Genomic DNA, 23293 nt, shown 5'->3' with positions numbered 1-23293 from the left:
TAAACTGGAAGAAGGAGTTAATGTATTAAATAAGTAGGACAATTTTACAAAGGGGGATTGTAAATGTAAACAAACAATGGAAGGTAAAGTAGAGAGACAGTTTGTGGAGAAGCCCAAGGAGAAAGTGAGTAGAAATGTGAGAACAGGATTTAGAGAGTGTTACAGATGTGGAAGCATGGGATATGCTGTGGATTTTAAAGGTTGGTTTGCACAGGACTAAGATTGTAGGAGGTGTGGGAGAAGGGGTCATTTATCAAGAGTATGTAGAGAGTTATCCAGGAATAGGGTGGCGTGTGTTGCACAGGATGTCACACAAGATATTGTACTTTGTATTGAGGACAAAGGAGTGAGAATGCATAGACCAAGGGCAGAATTTAAAGTGATAGGTGTTCAGATAGATTTGATGGTTGATCCTGGGTCAAAGTACACAATTGTACCTAGAGACATTTTCCGAAAAGAAGTGGCCGAATGTAGAATTACAATGGTGATGTGGAGTCTGACTTTGAAATCAAGGGTAGGAGGGTGTCTGGGAGAGTGTATGTTTCATCCAGCTATCTTGGGCTGGGTGCAGCAATATGATTTACATATCGTCTTAGAAATCAGAAATGGTAGTGAAAGATTGGAAGTCATTTTGCTGAAATTTTCTAATGTATTCAGGGATCAGTTAGGCATGTTTAAGGGATATGCTCACAAAATAAAAATTAAAGAGGGGGCAGGACCTAATTGACATGTAGCCAGAAGAATTCATATTGCTGTACGTGGGGGAAGTCAAAAAGAGGTTGGAAGACATGCAAAGTGAGGGTGTCATCGAACAAGTGGAAACATCGGAATGTCTGTCTCCAGAAGTTATTAAAAAAATAAATGGGTGGGAAAGTAAGAATGTGTGTAGATTTATGGTGCTTGAATCAATGCATTGTGATGGATAGCTTTCCACTATCGAATAGTTCAGAAATGGTGCTAATGCTGAATAATGCAAAATTCTTTACTAGACGGGGTTTGAATTCAGCTTATCACCAAATCAAACTACATCCCAAATCCAAAGCATTCACAGCATTTAAAAAGAGTAGGTTTATTGCCACACTTTTGCATGGCAATCTGGGGACGGCAACAAATTGTTTCCAGTAAGAAGAGAGTCAGACAGTGCAGGTCATGTCCATCTGTGTCTTGGCACCATACAGCACAACACAGAGGAAAAAGAAGCACAGGTACATTTGGAGAGCAGAATTCTTTCACCACAAATGATGTTCCAGCCATGCAACATCCATTCTGTCACACGTACACAGCATACAGAGTACACACTCTATGAAAATTAGAACATCATATATATAGGAATGCTTATAATTTATCATGGGAACATGGCTGATATCTTTCCCATTGCTGAAAAATACAAACCATGGCTTGTATCCTTGAACTTCGAGTCAGCTGAAATCAATGGTAAGGATCTATAAAACATAGTTTGAGGGGGCAGCAACTATACTCACTTATGGGTGAAGGTATTGTTGTGGTGCAAACTCTGATCTGGAGAGCCTGGTAGCCAACTGGGGAATACTAGCAAAAATGCAGTGCCCCTCTGTGGATCCATGGAATGCTAAGCACACTAAGAAAATGAAGAGCATTCTATAAACATCTGAACTGGAGCAGTGTGGCAAAACCTAACCTTCCATGTAAGGACTGTTGTTATTATGTGTGTTATAGGCAGCCTTTGTTGATGCTTAGATGAACTGATAGTGCCTTTCCTTAAAGGAGCAGAATGGTGCTGTTGGCTGGCATCTCATGGTTGGTTTCAACGGGAGTCCAATATTTTTTTTAAACATTTTTTAATTGTATTTATTGAGTTTTCTGAGATGGGTCGCACAATAATTGTTGTGTATGCCAGCAAGCCTTGGTAACATTCATTCAAGTGACAAAGATGGTTGTACTTGGATGGGGTACTTTAGGTTCTGGTTTGTTTGAAAAACCAGGCACTATTTAAAATATGTTTACATTAACTAAATCATATTTTTAGTAACTTCCCACTTTGACTTTAAGTTACCAAAGTGGTACAAGCTTCTGGCTTGTGTCTAAAGGAAAAGTATATTTAGAGATTGTAACCAGGAACATCAATAGTTTCTTACCACCAAGAAGTGCAATCCACTCTAGAGAACGTGTCAGAAAGGCAGTAAATGTAAGATATAATGACAGGATTTTTCATATAAATGACAATATTTTTTTTCATTTTCAGAAAAGGAATAAGGGTCTTGTGATGGTGACTTTTCATACAGAATTTGTCTCTTGCTCCAGCACTGCAAATGTATCTACTGTTGCAGGTTTGATGGCAAGCTTCTTGTTTTCAATTGTTTGTGGGTCATTCTAATAGAATATATTTCTCCTGCTGTTCATTGTGAGACATCAAGTGATATCACAGGGCTACTGAAGGTTTCTTAAGGCCTGAGAGAATGCTTACAAAAATGTCTCAGTGGATTGGCCATTGGTAGGGGAAGAGTAATTTTCTTACACATGGCCTAATATTAGGTGATGTCGACAACAGCTCAAAGTCATATAATACTGGGTGTTTGTGGGCTCCATCCACTGAGCCAGATTGGTCAGTCGGAAAAGTTCACCCAACTATAACCTATCTCAACATTAATGGTAGGCATGGGTCTGCAAAGGCCGATGAAGCTATGATCAGCTGAGTAACGCAGTTAACTACATTAGGGTAATAAAATGTGGAACAACCAATATTTATATCCAAGTCTATCAAAAACTCATTAAAGGCAATCCATTAGTGGTCTAACTATTTTTAACATCTTATTCCGGGCACATATCTCATTGACTTTATTTCCACTTTTAATAGGTCTTTTCTATGGACAGTTTCTAGCTGCCCATTGTTGAAGAGCTATTGTGTACAATAGCAATACTTACAGTGGGCTTTGGGTCAGTCCATTCCCTCTTCGTTATTGGCATCCCTATTTGCTTGTTTCTTATTCAATGACTTTGCTTTCCCTTCTTGAATCTGTCCTTCCACTGAAGTATGTTTTCTTTAGTTTGGATGGCTTGTATTATTCTCCTGCTTACGTACATGGAACTACTTTTTTCTTTGCTCTCAGCCCTCCATGGGAGTGCATGAGTTTTCTTGCTTTTGCCTCTTTCTTTCATGTGTGATACTTCCCTCTGCTCCATGAGCGGTCTTTCAACCAGCTCTTATGTTGCTTCCCCTAAAGTTTCCTATTCCGCTCAGCTGCCCATCCTGGTTGTATGACAGAGGCATACATGGCTAAACCACGAATGCCTCTACTACACAGCCCCAAAAAAGAATGGGTCTGAACAACACATCCCTGCTCACTACGATCAGCTATGGTGTTCACTTACCCCCTCTTTCCTGTTGCTCCTACAATTTGTTTTCTTTTTACCATTGCCCAGCAGCTGCCGTTGGCTACAGGGTTGTTCCTTTTCCAACATGCCATTTCTTTCTTTTAAAAATATGCACTTCTAGATTGGCGTATACCATCTTGGAATGTAAATAAAAAACAAATGACCATGTCAATACGGATATACATGCAAATATCAGGCTGGGGCTGCAGTGGCAGCATAACACGTTCACATGCATGGTGACACATGCAAACATATGTCACATTTCCCTGTGTTTTTTTTTAACATGGTTTTACTTTTTGCTAATGTTGAACAACATAGGCACAGAGCATTGGCATCTGCGAAAGGCCAGACCTGCGGGCGTTGCCAATACTTGTTTTCTTCTATATTAAATCCTGGCCACTCTCTAAATTGATTCCCTCATGGCAACAGGTCCTTCACATCATTTCCTTTTAAATATTCTGAACTCTTGCTTTTTTCCATTTCAGTTCCAACAAAACAATTGAATTCAGACAGAGCAATCTGTGTTGCGAAGCCTTGTTTTATCACGTTTCCCAATACAAGTATTTGAAGCAAAGAAATAAGTAAATACAAGTCTTCAAATATTAGAATGTCAAATTAAAAAAATATTAATACCCATAAAGCTACTCACATATGACTTTTTCAATGGTGTAGAAGGACATTTTCGATTTTCCTTACCAATACACTTGAGTAACTAATTTTGTAGGGCATTCTATTCATTATGAGTAGGTAGTAACGTTCATACAGTCTCCATTCTTTGGGTACCCAGATGCGCAAATAAAAGACAAAAGTCCACGTGCATGCACACAGGTGCACCTGAACGGCTATAACGCGTCTTCTGTTAGGGATAAGGTACCATGCTTGCAGCATTTTGCATGGTGTCAAAGGTGTCACAAAATGCATGGACCAATTGGAAGCTATGTACTCTGATGTATGGATGGAAAATAATGAAAAAAAGGCATGGATTATCCCTTTTGGATAAAAATTAGATTTTTGTTGGCTTTCTACTTTAAAGTTTTTCTGCTTTTCCAGTTTCCCACATTATGAATGAAAACGTGTGCATTAAGGAGCAACTTCAATTATGTTCACTGGTGTGGCTTTCAAGCATTTGCAAAACCTTGCTAAGATATCAATGCAAGCATGGATCATCAGATGGAATACATTGATGTAATGGGATGTGATAAAGATTGGATTTGGAGAGTCCATCAAGCAATGCACTCCATTGCTTGAATGATTTCAGTGAAGACTGTCAGATTTCCAATAAAAGGATCAGGTTCAATAGGAGCATGAGCAAGGGTTACACACAATTTCTGAGGCATGCAAACAAAGTTCTGGACAATTAATATGTAGGACGCTCCTTTTGTAAATGTTACTTTATAAACAGAGAAAGGTGACCTCAAGGATTACCATAGTGCCTTGGAAACCTCAAGGGAGTACCAAACTCGAACAGGACCCACCTGGAATCCCTGTAGACTATTTGGGAATGTCAGACTGGCAGTGCTTATGCCTCCCGCTTACTGAAGATTAAATATTAGCTAAATGGATATTAGGTCAGATAAAACTACTTGCAATCAAAACAGTTCACCTTTTCACATAGCCCTACCTTCTGCAGCTTTTAAAAACTAGTAGCATCATAAATATTCTGAAGTATATATTATTTTATAAAAATAAATCGTGTTATATAGTTATGTGGCTACTTGCACTTTCCCTCAGATCATTTTGACCACATCAGGAAGATTGCTGGCCCTACATCCATTGGGATTGGTGGAGACTATGATGGAGTAGACAGGTCAGTAGAGCATACAGAATTGGCTATATAACATGTAAAACAAAGGCTGAAAAAGCATCAGTTTTAAAATATTAGTTTTATTTTGTGTGAAAAAGAAATTTAATGTGGATTACTACAAATATCACCATTAAGGCAGAAACATCAGCGCAATACAAGGTATAGGTGTTCATGGTTTATTTACAACACATGAAAACATTTAAGATTGTGTAAATGTAAATTGCATAATGAGCTGCAGACTGATTATGACAATTAATAAACTGAAACACAATTTTACACAATACCTATAGTAATGCTAGCAAATCAATGAATAACCACAGACCACAACAGTGGAAGAACGTTTAATGGATAAGATGTCAAACAAAATGCACATATTTAAAATGGAGATCTTCTGCATGATATGTGTGACCACACATCCTTTTGGAAGCCACATAAGAGTTAGTCCATTGCTGAGAAACCAAGAACATAGAAGCATTCTCTAAGTACAGACCACATAGGCAGTCTGATAGTGTCACCAATTTGCCATCCTGTTGAACATGCAAGCAGTCTCCCTGTAGGTACAGCAGCCGCTCTTTCACAAAAAGATAGGGGAACAGCAACATGGAAAAAGGTTTTCCCACTACCAGGGATGAATCACTCCCAGTGAAAGGAGAGGGCTCAATTAGTCCAACGTACAATACTGCCCTCCCTGCTTCAATTTTCTCAAGCAAATCGCAGAGCTTGTAGTAACAGCTTATCTTGCTGATTGCAGTGAGCTTAGGCAGGTGCTGTGGTATGATTGTACTCTTGTGTTACTGTGTGCCACTGTCAGCCAGTCACATGACCAGAACTGATAATTTACCTGTGTGAGTCAGTGGCACAGTAACTGCAATGCTGTGAGCAGGCAATACAATTTGTGGATTTGACATATGTTCAAGTCTTCTGACGACCCTGTAAGCACTGGTATCTAAAGTGACAAAACATGCTCCTAACCACTATTCACACCATTATACAAGAGCTACATCAAATTTCATTTAACTTCTATTACACATACACCTGTGATGGCATTACTATTACGTACATTGTATTCAAGTACATTTGCATCCAACACTTCGTAATGCGGTAAGTGTATGTGAACTGGCTCTGAAGATAAGCAAAGTGATAGGACAAATTTGCACAGAGACTCATGTTTCGGTCTTAGAAGGCAAATGTGAGCATTAGCAAAGATCATTTGATCAGGTTAAAAAAGGCATTAGCAAACAATTGGTATGGCCATGGCTACTAACTGTTTACTTTGCTTCGGTTTATTATTAGTTTACGTTTCAAGAAATCAACACATCAGTGAACTTGGAACAGTAAACCAATGATAGAGTGTTCCAAAAAAAAACATTCTAAAATAGCGGACAATAAGTGCACTCTAATAACGGATGTATAGGCATCAATGTTGGAATCGCTTTTGCCATGAAGTAAAATACCCAAATTCAAAGATGGCCGCCTATGTGTGTTCCTTTCTTCACAAGCAGGAGCAGACATCTTTGCATGGTATTCTAGCACTTTTTTTTAACCATTAGGCTGCTAAGCCTCTCCTCCTCCAACATTTTTAGGAAGCTAAAGGTACACTCAGGGCTTGTACATACCCCTAGACGGAACCAAGAAACCCCCCAAAATATAGCTACATTTTGGTTTGGAAATTGAGAAAAAAGTGTTCTGCAAGAAACATATTTTTCTTTCTAAAAATGACATCAATAAAGGTTTGCTGTGCTAGGATCACACCCTTCCTAGCATTCAAGAACAAGCAGAATTGTATAAACAAAATATTTTTAACCACAGTTCTTCTATTTTTCAAAGTGGAAGTCCACTTTTCCTAGTTTTTGAAGGTTCAACTTACTTTGAGTTTGTTGTGGAAACAGACGTGAAACACGTGTGTTCCCAGACTATATATTTAATAAAGACAACAATTTGAATTAAACAAGGTTATTTGTTAGGATCCCTCAAGGTTTTCTCCAAAAACTAATCATTGAAATGAGAAAATAATGAGAATGAGCAGGAACAAATAGGCATTGATGACGATATTTTCATCTGTAATTTTTTTATCACAATGGCAGATCTACAAAAGCAATATACCATTATGTCTGATAGTCTCTTCTGGTGACTGGGTTATATAGGGCATGTATGTTCTCCAAAACACATGATACCCAGAGCCAACAACTGAGCTGCAGCTTATAATGATTTTAATTGTGTCCTGAGCATGATGCATTCATATGGTAAAATATAAGCAATGAAAAATGGCTATGAAGGAAACCTATGTAATTTTGATAATGTTCATAGGATACCGAGTTTAGGAACAGTTGCAATTTGTACACCTCTGGCATACCCATATTATCATTTGCTTCAGAGCGCAGGTTTTGCAAAATGTCTTCTATTTGGGAGCCACAAATTCAAAGAAATCCAATTGGTAATAACAGATGTTCTACTATTCTGTGTTCCCAAAAGTATCCCGATAAAATCTGTATCTCACTTATGTGGGTGGACCTAGCACCTGCATCTCAAAATATCCCAAAACATCACCTAGAGACATCAATTTGTTTTCAATGTTGGTAGCTGAAGGATTCGGGCATTAACTCAGCCTACACCCAGGGAAATCTACCAAACCCGGACATTCTTGAAAACTAGACACCCAGATGAGTACCAGGTGATGTGATTCGTGTAGATCCCACAATGATTTTTTTCCACATATTTATTTGAAAGAACGGGCCGAAATCTGTGAGAAACAGCATTACTACCACACAGCACTCCCACACTTCAACCAATAAAAATGTATCCCAGTTGTGTGGCTGGGCCTTGCTCCAGAGTAAGAAAACTCTCTTAAACACGTCTTGGAGACATCAATTATTCTGAGAGAAAAAGGTCTTGCACACTGTGCCAGGGGTAGAGAAGAAGAGAACGAATAGTTCCCCAGATATAAAGTGGGAAAGTGGTCCTCCCATGCTGAAGCAGAAATCAGCGCAGCTTGGTTGTCCATCTTGTCCCCCCTAAATAAAGGGGGGTTAATCATTTTCCATAACAGGGTGCTATCATTAGCTTTGCTTCCCAAAAAAAGGTCCTCCCACAGCTCTATCTTCCGTTCCTTTTTCCTATTGTTAACAGATGCTTTATACAATGCCCTGAGTTCTCTTACCTCCCCCTGTCCCTAGACTTTTTTTTGTAACTTTACTGAAAGTGCCTTAAGTGCATTAGTACAGTTATTGTCAAACTAGCAACAGGGTGCCATGATATCCCTCCTAGCTGGCCTTGAAAGGGCAGTTTTACTATAAGACCCAATCTTGTCTTAGTCTAACAGGATACTGTGACAGGAGGCCTCTTGGTTCAAGTAGGTCTGAATTTCTAAAAGGCAGGATGTGACTGAGTAAGAAAGGTCTCAGGAATTATTTTACACCCCTTTAGTCTACACACCAGGTCAAGTGTCTTAACCTGCGATTTAAAATAACCATAAAATTCGGGCAACCCTGTTTCCCAGTAGAAGCCAGCAACAACTGGATTATGGTCGCTGGCTACATTCCAGTCTACTGAGAAAACAGTAAGGGAAGAAAACAGATCTGCTGGCACATATGTCACAAACAAGTACTCAGCGGGTAGTATTTACACCTGTCTGTTGCTGAATTCAAGGTCCCTCTTTAAAAACAAAAACGAATTTGCAGATTTCATGTCCCAACACGAACCAGATATCACCTTCCTCACGGAGAGACTTGGGCTGACAGCTCTTCGGATCCAGATATTAAGATCTCCATCCCTGATGGCTTTTATATTGAAAGACCGGATAGAGTAGACAAGAGGGGTGGATGGATAGCAATTGCGTACTGTAGCTCAATTGAGGCCAGCTTTTTGCCAATACTCCATTTGGACTATGAAGCACTGAGCTTCAGTATAAAATAAACAAGTCATACACATTTGGGCCAGTTTTAGAGATAGAATTCAGGCTTTTATGGAATCACTTATAGAATATTCCTGTTATTCTATAGTAGGAGACTTCAACTTCCACCTTGAGCATTCCACTAACACGGATTCGGACCACTTAGAAGACACTCTAAAATGCTTTAACCTACACCAGTTAATTGACGAGTGCTAACATAGATGCTGCAATAATCAGGTCTTTGTTTCTGCATACTTGCACATTACTTTTAATACTGCTTACTTTTAAATGAATTATATTTGAGTATTTGTTTCTTGCTCTGCTCACTTGTTCTGATTTGCACTGTTCTACTCCCCAGTCCACCGCAAGTGCTGCTCGTTTGTTGTGGAGGGAGGTTTTACATTTTTTTAACTTTGTCATTTTACTCACTTTCGACTGTGAGGAAGGTTGGAGCTCTAGTGCCCCAACCCCTTCTACTTAACCGGATGCCCCAGCCGACTCACAGCAGATGCGCTCAGCAGGCGCGCCGGCTGTGCACCTAATGCTGGCCCATCTGCGCCCGTCTGTGCCTGGACGTCTCCAGGAGCCAGGGCCCCTGGTCAACCCACTTTAAAAATGGGCACAGCTTCAACTAGACTCTATACTAGATGGGAGTTGCTCGACTTAGGAGTCGATTCTGTACCCCCCTGTCAAGCTGAATCCATGCCATTCTTCGAAAGGTCCCTTTGCCTGCCGAGCTTGTCGGTTTCAGAGCAACTCGGATGAAACAGCGCCGACTTAAGAAGCACCACATCATTCCTTACCTAGTATTGGCTCCTCTAGCCCAGAGCCTGTCATTTTCCTGGAACAACTCACAAAGAATTTTATAAATAAATCACAGATGGGTTGGAAAAATATGTTGTGCAAAGTCAGTTCCCTGCCTAGACATTCCACTGAGATTTGGGATTTACTATCCTCTATACAACCTGAACTTGGATTTCTAACTGAAACCTGGCTTAAGCCCCACTCCACTCTCTCTACTGCACTCACCATACCTGAAGGTTACAAGCTCCTTAGGATGGGGAGGAATTGCTATTGTTCATAAAGACAGCATCAATGTCTTCCCACTGGATGAGTGCTGCAACGCTAAGAAGGAAGTCCTGATCTTTCGAATTGCCTTCTCTTCCCAAGTCAGCTGGAAGGAGGCCCTAGTTTATCACCCCCCCAGGACCCTTAGCTGAATTTTCGCTATTACTTACCAAACTAATAGCCCCCCATGTGCTCTCAAGTAAAACATTTTTACTACTAGGCGATTTCAACATTCACAGCGAATGCACCACTAACGCTGACTCACAAACTCTCTTGGATGACCTAGCACTCTTAGGCCTAACTAAGCTGAATGAAGGCCTGACCCATACTGCCGGACACACGCTGGACATAATTTTTTCCAATTCTCCCAATGTTCAATGTGAGCCACCTCTACAACTAACCTGGTCAAACCATGCACTAATTGAATTTTCTATTCAGGGCCCTAAGGAAATCAAGGGACAAAACACGACCACCCATCTGACCTGTAGACAATGGCAGAAGGTCTCCTCGGATAGCTTTCAAGTCTCCATTCAAATGGCACGGAATAACCCATCGGATAACTTAGCCAAAGCTTTAACTAAATACAACCTGGCAGTAAACCGGACTATTGACTATCTTGCTCCTTTTAAACAACCCCTTAATCACTCCAAACACCCTCAGGCGGTCTGGTTCTATCCTCAGTTGCGTGCACAAAAACAACTTTGCAGGAAAAGGTGCGCACCACCCATGATGAAAGCAATAAACTAAAACGGTTTTTATCCACCTTGTCCAGCTACCAGAGTAACTTCAAAATTGCACGCAAAAACCACATTGCCACTCAACTTGCACTGGCTGGCAATGCTCCTAAGGTCTTATATTGCATTCATCAGTCATTCACGAAGCCCAAGACCTGTGAGAACCCTGAGGCACCTACGCAAGCATTGTGTAATGACATTGCACACTATTTTTCACAAAAAATAGAGGGAATCTATGAAAAAATTGTTCTGTCCGGAAGTCAGTATCTGGCTCCTTTGACTATGAACTTCCCAGAATCAGCACCCCCTCTGTTGCTTGAAAGCTTTCTCCCACTAACTCCAGCAGATGTAGTAACTTTAATCCATAAAGTAAAATCTGGTTCCCCCTGTAATCTGACTCCAGCTAGAGTCGTCACCACCCTGGCTCCTCAAGTATCCCCACAAATTGAATATTGTCTTAATCTCTCATTAAAAGAGGGTCACATCACGTCGGAATGGAAAGCTGCGCAGCTTATGCCGATCCGTAAGAACGCCAAGGCACCTTTGACTGATCTGTCTACCCTCCGCCCCATCTTGCTTCTTCCTTTCCTGAGCAAACAACTTGAGAGATATGTCAACATACATTTCTCGAACCATGTCGAACTCTCTGGCTGTTTAGCCCCCTCTCAGTCAGGTTTTAGGCCCAAACAGAGCAACTAATCAGCTCTGCTAGCGGTCACCGATAACATCAGAATGACTCTAGACATGGGCCACTCTACGATTCTGGTGCTGTTGGACCCATCTTCCACGTTCGACACAGTTTCACATCAAATACTGCTCAGGAAACTGAAGGAGATCAGACTAAGAGACTCCGCTTTCCAGTGGATGTTGAGCTTTCTATCTAGCCGATCTCAGACTGTCAACTTGGGCCCATATCGTTCGGCACCCATGGAATTGTCCAAGGGAGTACCTCAGGGCTCATGCTTGAGTCCCACTCTGTTCAATATCTCTGTTGCTCCCTTGGCCAATGTCCTAAGAACACATGGGTTTATCCCAATATATGCCGACGATACACAGCTGCTCTTCCCTTTCGACAAATTCACCCCTTCCGTACAGCTGACCTTCTCCTCAGGAATGAGAGCCATTTCACACTGGATGAAGAGTAATCTCCTCCGATGTAATGTCGGTAAAACAGATTATGCTCTTCGGAGAGGCCCCCTTACTTTTGTCGCCCGAGTGGTGGCCGACTGACTTTGGCACCCCTCCTGCCTCTAAAGTCTCCGTTAAGAACTTAGGCATCCTTCTGAACAAAGCCCTTATCTTGAAGGAGCACGTCGCTCAGACAGTGGGCATCTGTTTCCACACTTAGGGCCTACTCCGTCGAGTCTTTCCGTTCCTTCCAGATTCTACTCAGAAGACTCTGACTCAGGCACTTATATTAAGCCGTCTGGACTACTGTACTGGTCTACTGATCTCTGCTAATGAGACCTCGATCAGCAGACTACAGGTGGTCCAGAAAACGTCGGCACGACTAGTTCTTAACGTGCCTTCCAGGACGGCCTCCCGCCCTCTTCTTCTGCAACTCCATTGTCTTCCCATACGCCAACGGATAAAATTCAAAATCTGCTGCACCATTCATAAGGCACTCTTTAATCTTGGTCCCAGTTATCTTTCTGAAAAATATATTCCTTATCGACCCTCAAGGTCTCTCCGTTCTAGCTTCAAACATCTGTTGGAGGTCCCTCAAGTTAGGAGAACAAGATTAGGGGGAAAAGCCCTCTCCTGCCTTGGGCCCAGTTATTGGAATGAGCTTCTTTTACATCTGAAACAGTGTTCTAATCATCTCCACTTTATAAAGCTGCTTAAGACTACCCTCTTCTGTTTCTGATTCCTGCGGTACTCGCATATATTTAGGACGCCCGTCTGAAGAGCAGAGATACTCCTTCGGGAGTCGATTCTGACGCTATACAAACAAACAAACAAATACATTGAAGAACCTACCCATTGGGCTAATCATAATCTGGATGGAGTTTTTACAATTAATCAAGAACTGGAAATAGACAAGATTCCTACACTTTCTTGGTCAGACCTTAAGGCAATCTTCTTTCTTAATAACGACCCCCTGTAATGGAGATCCATTAAACAATACAGCTAGAGCTGTTAAGTATAGGCCATGGAAAAATCTTAATGTAGAGGTACTGTGGGACATTCTTTTTAAGAAAGTCTCCGCTCCAGACAACAATGTCAACAATGCAGCGATTGCCTATAAACACTGGTTAGATGCAGCATACAGAGGGGTGGTCTGGGAAAAAGTATTTAAGAGCTTCAGGAAAAATCCATCAGCACCATGGTTCTCACAAGAATTAAAAACTACACAACTAAAATGCAGAATTCAGGAGCGTAAATGGAGAAAAGAATGCTGCCCAGAAGAAAAAATAAACTACAAAAAATTACTCTTGCAGTATAAGGAGCTAATTAAAGCTGAAAGATTTTTCTATTAAAATTAGATTAGCAACAAACTCTACCAGAGAATTTTTTAAAACAGTGAAATCCTTCTCCAAATGGAATAATAGTAACAGCTTTGTCCCGGATGTCTCCTTCTGTAATCAGCTGCAGATTTCTTTCACTTCTATATTTTTCAGCTTAAAGTTAATTCTTTATTTCAGACATTTTCCTCTGTCTTAAATATGTCAAACGCAGTGGCAGCTCCAGATCTGGTTGAGTCTTTGAACTGTGGACTAGCCTGTGGGCCATTGGTCGCACCCAGATTTGAAAGTTTCTCACCCCTTACTTGGGATAAAACACTTAATCTTATAAGTTCCATCAAATACAGGGCCCCGTCGGACCATTGTACTCCTATGGTCATTAAATCAGTGGCCATTACGGTGGCTGGACCACTTATGAATCTAGTAAATGGGTTTCTTAGCTCCGGACAATATCTATTAATCAGAAAGAGAGCTTCTATACTTTCTCTGGTGAATAACACTCTTTGGACCCTAGGCAGGTGGAAAGTTATAGGCCCATCCCCTGTCTTCCATTTCCAGCCATGATTCTAGAGAAGGCAATGGACGAAGAAATACTGTCCTTCTTAGATGCCAACCAGCTGCTGGATTCTTCTCAATGTGGTTTTAGAGCAAACCATTGTACTGAATCAGTGCTGGTGGCCGCTTCCAAGGAACTAAAAGGATTAGTCGACAAAGGTGGCAGAACAACATTGATTTTGCTGGATCTCTCTGCCACCTCTGATACGGTTCATCACACACTTCTTATTAAATTACTGCATTCTCTAGACTTCAGGAACACTGCACCAGCATTGTTGAGCTAGTTTCTCAATGGGAGTGGGTAATGATGAGAGACGCTAGTTCCAGATCTTTCTCTCCCCTGTGGGGTGCCTCAAGGACCTGCTCTCAGCCCAACCCTATTTAATGTATAGGTCACCCCCCTTGTCATTCTCATTCATAGTTTTGGCCTGGCGGTATTTTCCTATGCGGACGATACACAGATTGTGTTATCAATCTCATCGGAGGTGGAAAAATATGCAGATAACTTTTGTAGATGCATGGCCCAGGTTGCAGACTGGATGCAAAGAAATTGTCTCAGGCAGGAAGTCTTTCAAGCAAGTCACTGCCTTCCTGCGAGACAAAGGAGTCCCATACTTGTGGGGCCACCCATTCCCGATAATCTTTAAATGGAACGGGACCTTGCAGCAGCTTAGATCCCTACACGACACGTGTGCGATATTGGGAATCACCATGGACGACGATGCCGAGGAAGGAGCCGCCGGGAGTAGGTCCTCACCCAGGTCTCCATCGCGGAACTCGGACGATGGGTGGCACCGAGTAAAACACCGGAAAGGGCCCAAGGGGTCCCTGAGGCCGGATCCCCAGCAGGTGGCACAGGAACAGGCGGCGGCTATCCAGGAGGTATCCAAGGACACGGCAACGGCTGAATGACACGGCAAGGTACAGAAGGTGCTCTGTGACATTGGCCTTTGCCATACTTATACATGGGGGTTCATTTGCTTCAGGATGAGCGTGTCAGGGGGAGAGGGAGGGGGCTGAGGGGATCGCCATCACCACACACTCCACACGGAGAAGACTCTGTGGGCCTGAACAGTACTTGAATAGGCCCAGGACTATGGTAACATTGAAGTTTCAGTTGTTGTTGGGATTGGGGGAGGGGGTAGAGGGGGGAGATCGGGAGGGGACCACAGTTGGATTGTTTGTGGGGTGTTCGGGGACTGCGGGAGGGACCGGGGGTGGGACCCAGTGTGCCGTAAGGGATATTGTCGATATCGAGCTGGCTGTGTCTTTCATTTGCCACTTATGACTTCTGCTAAGTGCGACCCGCATGGTTGTTGTGGGGAATTTGCAGGATTGGACCCGGGGATCCGGGTGGGACCCAGTGTGCTGGGGTATTGTTCGGGACTGCCTCACCCTTCGCCTCAATATGAGCCATGCCAGATGCTTAGGCATCACAGACATCAGGACCTTTGTGCTCTCCCACCATGGAGTCCAGCTTGAAAGTACTCACCCTTAATGTCAGGGGCTTAAACAACCCGATTAAACGCCGGGCCGTGATCTCATATCTAGAGAATTCCAGGGCCGACATATGCTTATTGCAAGAAACACACCTCCTACCTAAAGATTGGCATAGGATGCGCTCCCGCGCCTTCCCTCAACAGTTCTACTCCTCACTGCCAACGAAGAAAGCAGGGGTGGCTATTCTTGTTTTACGGGGTTTCCGGGGTGTAGTGGGGGACAGGGTGGGAGAGATCAAGGGTCGTTTACTGGCATATACCTTTCAGGTGGGGGGACAGCGCTTCACCATTGCATCACTATACGCACCGAATTCTGGACAGGAACCCTTCTTGAAACAGGCAGCCTCTGAGTCCCTTCAATCCCCTAACTCACCTCTGTTAATCGGGGGGGATATCAACATGGTGATGGACTCACAAGCGGACAGATCAGGTCGCCGATACGGGGACACGGGGGCCATTACACCTGCTGGCAAACTCTGGCTACAAGACGAGGGCTTGGTAGACTTGTGGAGGTCCTCCCATCCCACCACATCTCAATACACATTCTACTCCCTCGTTCACCACACTTACGCCAGACTGGACCACTTCCTGGGCTCCTCGGCATTGCTCCCCACCCTTACAGACGTAGCCATCACGCCAGCTGCGCTCTCCGACCATGACGCAGTGGAGCTCACCTTACAGGTCCCTAGGTCCACTCGCCCGCCCGGCTCATGGCGACTGCGCGAGACCCTACTACAACGCCCAGAGGTCACCACACAACTGCACGCGCGCCTCACCGATTATGTAGCCACCAATGATATCCCTGGTACCCCTGTGACCGCTCTGTGGGGAGCCTTGAAGGCATTAGCCAGGGGTGAACTCATAGCCATCGCGGCAGCTGAAGCCAAAGACCGCAAAGAAAAGAGGAACGAGCTCACGGCCCGGGTCTCTGAACTCGAGAGGGTCCACAGCCGTACCGGCGCACCACGAATTTGGAGGCAACTGAAATCCGCCAGGGCTCAGCTGGCCAGCCTGGACACCGACCGGGCCGAATTCGCGGCCCTGCGCCTCCGTCACTCGTATTACGTCGGGGGTAACAAAACAGGCCACCTGCTTGCCAGCGCCCTGAAGGCAAAAACCCAACGCTCCCAGATTTCTACTCTGACCGACGTCTCCGGCGAGTCCCGAATCGCCGAAACGTTTAGAACATTCTATGCCACCTTGTACGGGGCGGACTCGGTCTCGCCGGCCGAGGTTGAAAGCTATCTCGAGGCAGCGAAGATCACGGAGCTGTCACAAGTCACCGCGGACTCCCTGGATGCCCCCATCCGCCTGGATGAAGTCCTAGCTGCTATCAAACGCTTGCGCCCTCTTAAGTCCCCGGGACCGGACGGCTTCTCCTCCGGGTTTTATAAAACCTTCAGCAGCCTACTAGCCCCAATCCTCACCCGACTTTTTAACTCTTTCGAGGGGCCGAGCTCCATTCCCCCGGACATGCCAGCGGCTGAAATCATAGTGTTGCCTAAACCAGGCAAAAAACCTACGACCTGCTCCGCGTTTCGCCCCATATCGCTGCTCAACCTCGATCTGAAGCTCTTCATGGGGATCCTGGCCGCGCGTTTGGGCCCGTGCCTACCTGGCATTCTGGAGCCGGACCAGTCCGGCTTCGTCCCTAATCGCCAATGCAGCGACAACACTAAACGCTTTCTACACCTTATTGATAAGGCCCACTACCAGAACTCTGATTCCGCTTTGCTGGCTATAGACGCGGAGAAAGCGTTTGACCGTGTGGACTGGTTTTACCTGCAGCAAGTCCTGCGGCGTTACCGGGTGGGAGACCGCTTCCAGGCCTGGGTTGCAAGTTTCTATCACCGCCCACACGCCCGTGTTCGCATAGGGGGTTTCCGCTCTAGCCCCTTTGAGATTCAGCGTGGCACGAGGAAGGGGTGCCCCCTTTTGCCCCTCCTCTTTGCCCTCTATGTAGAACCTCTGGCGCAAAAAATCCGGGACAACCCCAAAATATACGGAATGACCTTTGGTCGAGAACCCCATACGATAGGATTGTACGCAGACGACATCATTGCGGCCCTAGAGAGCCCGGCCCGCTCCGTCCCTGCCTTTCTGGCGGAACTGGAGGCCTTTGGAGCTGTCTCCGGCTTCAAAATCAACAGAGGGAAATCCCTCATATTGCCACTGGGCAGGAATGCCCAAGCGCACGCTGCCCCGCTGTTGCACGATGGGGGAATTCAGTCAACGGCACAGCTCCCCTACCTAGGCGTCACCCTCATGGCCTCAACGACCTCAACACTATCCCTCAACTACACGTCTTTGACCTCTCGGATTCGTTCCGACCTCGCACGCTGGACCAAACATCCCCTTTCCCTAGTGGGTCGGGTTGCCGCGATTAAGATGACAATCTTGCCTAAAATCCTATATCTTTTTCAGACTCTCCCGGTTTTTCCCCCGGCGGGCACCATTCAGACTCTGCAGTCCGATATCCACCACTTTATCTGGGGGGGCAAACGGGCGCGCATGCATAAACACCTCGCATACAGAAGCCCCGAGGAGGGGGGACTGGGCATCCCTAATTTCTTGCAATATTTCCGGGCGGCGCAGCTCCGCTACCTGGTGGAGTGGTTCAGACCAGAATCCAAAAAGCGATGGCTGTTTCAGGATAGATACATGGCAGGTACCTCTCTTTGGAAGGTCCCGTTTCTCCTCAAACGACATCGGCCACGCTATCTCTTGAAATCTCCAATCACCCGCACTGTCCTACAGGTATGGAACACAGTGGCGGCCAAGAGAGGACTCACCACTTTCCCATCCCCTCTAACGCCTGTCCTGGACAACCCGGAATTCCCGCCGGGTACCAACTCCGGGGCCTTCCCACAATGGCGCCACATTAGCAACTTCTCGGCCGGCCATCTCTTTGACCTGACAGGCTTTCTCGCCCTTGCGGACATTACACAGGGTTACGATGTCATTTCCCCCCACCTGTTTCAATACTTTCAGATTCGCCACTGGCTCACCCATGCGGAAGTCGCACCTCTGGTCGGCAGACCCATGACTGCCTTTGAGAAGTGGCTGGTGACGAAAGACTCGGACAAACACCTCATATCTGACCTCTACACAATGCTCACTCCGTCCCCCCCCCCCAGGGCAAGTCGGCGGGCCAAAGGAGATGGGAGGAGGAACTGGGGAGGGCCTTATCACCCCAAGAATGGCGATCTATATACTATAGGGCTGCTCACACCACTCGCAATACAGCATCCAGGGAGGCGGCGACAAAACTGGCCATATACTGGCATCTCACACCGGTGCGGCTACACAGGGGCAACCCTGCACGAAGCGCGCTGTGCTGGAGGGGATGTGGGGAACGGGGCACCCTAACACACCTTCTCTGGGAGTGCCGTGAAGTCCAGGACTACTGGAAATCTGTCCTGGACGAAATTGACTCTACGTTCACCACGGAAATACCCAGGTTCCCGGCATACACCCTCCTGGGCCTGCCCAACGCACTCACCTTTCCCTTAAAATCACAGAGAGCCCGCCAGATGGGGGTCGCCATCAAGCCGCCACACAACACATTCTGTCCTTATGGGGCTCCACCACCAAACCCTCACATACAGGTTGGCTACATAAAATCTGGTTTGTTCTGGGCATGGAGCGCATTCATGCCACACTCACACATTCCACGGCCGCCTATCAGAAAGTGTGGCTTCCGTTACTTTCCCTTTTGTCCAAGGAATTCAATGAGATCACATGCCCCAATTACCTGCGCATCCTGCGACTCACTGAAAACCCGACGGCCCCTGCAGACCCGCCTGACTGAGGCTGACGCACACCTCAGACCTATGACAATGTCTGTCCCTTTGGTTCGGCACACTGGGTGGGGTGGGAGCGGGAAGGGGAGTTGGGGGGAGGGGAGGGGGATTCTGTTGGGGGTTTTCCTTACCATGATTTTCTTTTCAGGCTATTTGGAATGTCTTAACTCTCTGCTTGACATTCCGGACTCACCGCATGCAGACAATTGCATAAAGGACTGCTATACGCCGCATGCTTCCTTGCCTGCCTGCTGCACGCGCCTGACGCGTATCTTATGCACTGTTTGGTATATTGTTATCACTGAAACCAATAAAACAAATTTAAAACTAAAAGATGAGAAGAAACTTTGGAAGCAAGCTCTCGATCTGCATCCAAAGGCACAAAAAGAAAAGAACTAAGGTTAGTGCACAGTGGCAGCGCATATTTGTGGCGCCAGGTGTCACTTTTGAGGTGGGATGAAGTTGAGTCGGATCTGCATGGTTTTTGTGATGGTACGTTCTGGAATCTGCTGAGCTCTAAAATGTCCTACCCTATAGCGTTTCGACACATCTCTTCATACAAATGGTACCTCACTTGTGTGGGTGAGCCTCTATGACAGGAACGACCCCAAGACACAACACTGGCAAATCAGATTTTTTTCACTCAAAACTCACCCTATAATTTGCAATGTGGGTAGCTGTGGATTCAGGGTCTAGTCTCGGCCGCCACTCAGAGAATCCTACCAAACCTAGACATGTCTGAAAACTAGACACCCGGGGTAGTCCAGGGTGGTGTGACTTGCATAGATCTCATAAGGATTTCTACCCAGAAGCCCCTGCAAACCTCAAACTTTAGCTAAAAACACACATTTTACTCATATGTGATGAAAACGTCTGGAATCTGCTGGAATCCACAACTTTGCTATCACCAAGGTTCCTGATAAACACTACTCCACTTGTGTAGCCGGGTGTAGGGCTGTTGACAAGACAAGATCAATACAAGGCATACCACCCTGGATTGCCCCCAGTGTCCAGTATTGTATTGACTCTTTTGAACTAGGGTATGCCAATACCAGGGTGGGACGACCCAGCACCTTTTTTTTTGCCCCACTCTAATATTCCTTGTTTCTTACAGGCTCTCTACTCTGTGGGGGCACAGTAGGGACTTAACCCCCAAACAAGCAACCCTATCTGCTTCACACCCTCGTTAGGAGGGCAAAAAGACTGTATGGGGGGGCATGGTCCACACACCTTTGTTAAAAAAAAAACAAAGTAGCTTTCTAACTTCCCGGGGCAGATTGGGGCAACGCCCCCAATCTGCTCCCCAAGGAGGGAGGGGGGCAGAAACACTGTCATTTCTGCTTTTGTATGGGACATTGCCTACTGTCAGGCCATCCCCACCTTTTTTTTTGTTTTCCCTTTCCCGGTGGCTAATGGGCAATCTGCCTCCCAACAGGCAGGGCAGAACGTCTGTTTTGTTCCCTTTGAGGTGAGGCATGTATTTATGCCCTGATGGGCAGCCCTAATTGAAAAGAAATCCCTGATGTCTAGTGGGAATTCTACTCCTTCCCCCCCCCTCCCCCGGGGAAGGTTAGGGGCAACCCGACTATTATTCCAGGGGGTGGGGCAGAAAGACTGCCTTTTCCCATTTTAGGGTGGGGGCATTACCCTATGTCAAGGTGGCCCCTCCAAAGTGCTTTTATAAAAACAAATATTTCTTTGCCTGGTCACTAGTGTACTTTCTTTTTTTCTGGGGAGGGGTGGGGCAGACTCTGGGGAGGGGTGGGGCAGACTCAGAGTAAAAAGTCTCATCTGCAACTTCCAAAGGCAAAAAGACTTTAACAAGGGCAATTTGCTACTCCCCTCCCATAAATAATGCTTTGGTATCTAAGGGAAGCACTAGACGATCATATCCCATTGTGATCAACTGGTCTTTACAGGTCAAGAGAGGTATTGATGGAAAGATGAGTTCCATAGCTTTCCAGCAATACCTTTATTTTCGAACAGTTCCCTGCGAGCATGGAGAAAGGGACCATTTTCACCTCCTCCACACTAACAGAGAAACTAAGTAGGCGTTACTTTAGTTGCAGTCTTGCAATCACATCAGTTGCGGACCATCATGGTCCTCTCAGCAGGAGCACTAGAGCCTCATGCTTTGACTCAAAAGAGTGTTACAAGGAGGGACTATGGAACAGCAGCAGAGCAGCAGCTGCTCTGGTGCCAGGTGTATTTACTTGACCTGCACACCAATAGCACCTGGCTGTGTGTGCTATTGGTGTGCAGGTCAAGTAAATACACCTGGCTTCAGTGGTGACCATGGAGTTAAATAAAGATACCTATTCACAGCAGGATGCAAAGCAAAGCAATATACATATTTTTAAAGAAACAAGAAATGAGTCAAGCATACCCGACACTGAAGGAGACTATGGAGTTCATTACCACCCTTGCGGTAAACGGGACCGCCCGCCCAAAAGGCCGGGGTCCCGATATGTGCATTAGGATGCGCCCGCCACTGTGGCGGATGCAATCCTCATATTTAACATTGTGGCGGGCGCTGCTCACTGCACCGCCCACCACAAACTTAAAAAAGAATGCACGCATTTGCATGCACGAAGCGGCAGGCACCGCGCGGTGCCTGCTGCTTGGTGTATGCAAATGCTGGGGGTACCACAGGTACCCCCCCCTTTGCACCCACCACCTCGGACTTCACCAGGGGGGCCCGCAGGGGGCCCCCAAAGCAAAGACTGCCTGCCTACCCGTGGCGGCATCGCCGCCGTGGAAAGGCACCTCTGGCCACACATCATAATATGGCTGGCGGTGTCCATTGGACACCACCACCATATTATTCCTTTTCCGCCGGGGCGGAAAAGCGGCGGACGGTCTTTCCGTCCGCCGAGGTCCCCCCCGCCATACTAATATGGTGGGGGGGAAAACGGGAGATGATGGTGGGCGGATTACCCCTGCCAGGCTGGTGGTGGCCACTGCCAGGCTGGTGGTGGCCACCGCCAGCCTGGCGGGGGCAATCCGCCCGCCATCATAATGGGCCCCTATATGTATTTCTTATTTTTAGAAGGAAGTGCATGTTGTTCCAAGACAAAATGTTACACTCACACTAGGTGCACCAATGGTTGACGTTGACTGACCCATTGGACTATGCTGCATACAGTGGTGGGCAGAACCAAATTGAGAATGACAGTTTAACAAACCAATGAATGACAACGCTGACCAAAAGCCCAAATATGTATGCATGTTTGTGTGTGACCCGACCGACAAATGATATTTCACCACTGCTGTTCTTTGTTTCTATCTGTGGAACTTACAAATGTTGTTTACAATAGTAGTTCAATTTGGCATGTCCTTTGTAATTTTTCTGTGTCTTGGAGCCCTTCTCTTATCTGCCAGCACTTGGTCCACCCATTGAAGTAGAATTAGACACTGGTTTAGAGAGATTAATCAAGTCAGGTGGTGTGCTCAACTTGAAAATGGTCCAACCCATTGCAACAACTGCAGATCTGAGCTGCTGTGCTCACCATGTACAAAAGACTCACGTACAAAGGAGGAGTATTTGACGGTCATACACCTGCATCCAGATCAGCTCTAAACACCAACATTAGTCAGGGAAGGGAGTTTAAACGTGAGGAGAAGCTGGAGGCCACCTAAGGGCAGAAGCAGTGGGAAATTAAAAAAATAATGTACCCAAAGTACTAAAAATACGTCACTAGCCATGAGTGAGTTTACCTCCCTTCCTTCCCCCCTCCACCCTGAAATCTCTCCCATGGAAATTTAGTTTTGCCTTGAAAAAGAGTGAATCAATGTATTCATAATTCCTCGGCGGGTACCCAGCTACAGAATATTTGTGAACAACCACACATTTGGAAGTCTTTACTTTATTTTGCATAGCTAGGTTCCTATTAATGTCCACTTTCCTTGCAACTAATCCTAAATTAACATGTAGGTTTACTTCCCGCTATTATATATAGCGCTTTGTGCTTTGAAACTGCTACTAGTCCACAGTCTGCGCATAAGTATCTCAAATTATGAATATTAAATGGCTTTTTTGCATCTAAGCTACACTTTGGTGCACAAAAAACCTGGCGACTGAGTCAAATTGTACAGTACAGCTGTTTTTTTCCTTCTCCAAAGTAC

The 23293-nt window shown here is 45.4% G+C and overlaps 1 protein-coding gene across 3 annotated transcripts in view; it reads left to right on the top strand.

Annotated features, from left to right (window-relative positions):
- LOC144797807 (dipeptidase 2-like) overlaps window positions 1–23293 on the top strand; it is a 516642-nt gene that overhangs the window by 479540 nt on the left and 13809 nt on the right. For all 3 annotated transcript variants that reach the window (XM_078668595.1, XM_078668596.1, XM_078668597.1), the window contains 2 exons: window positions 2222–2306; window positions 5083–5158. In XM_078668595.1, coding sequence (XP_078524721.1) covers window positions 2222–2306; window positions 5083–5158 — 161 coding nt within the window. The remainder of the gene's footprint in view (window positions 1–2221; window positions 2307–5082; window positions 5159–23293) is intronic.

Source organism: Lissotriton helveticus, chromosome 12, assembly GCF_964261635.1.
Source record: "Lissotriton helveticus chromosome 12, aLisHel1.1, whole genome shotgun sequence".
NCBI lineage: Eukaryota > Metazoa > Chordata > Amphibia > Caudata > Salamandridae > Lissotriton > Lissotriton helveticus.
The sequence above is the reverse complement of the archived record's forward strand: the minus strand, read 5'-3'. Positions and strand labels throughout refer to the sequence as shown.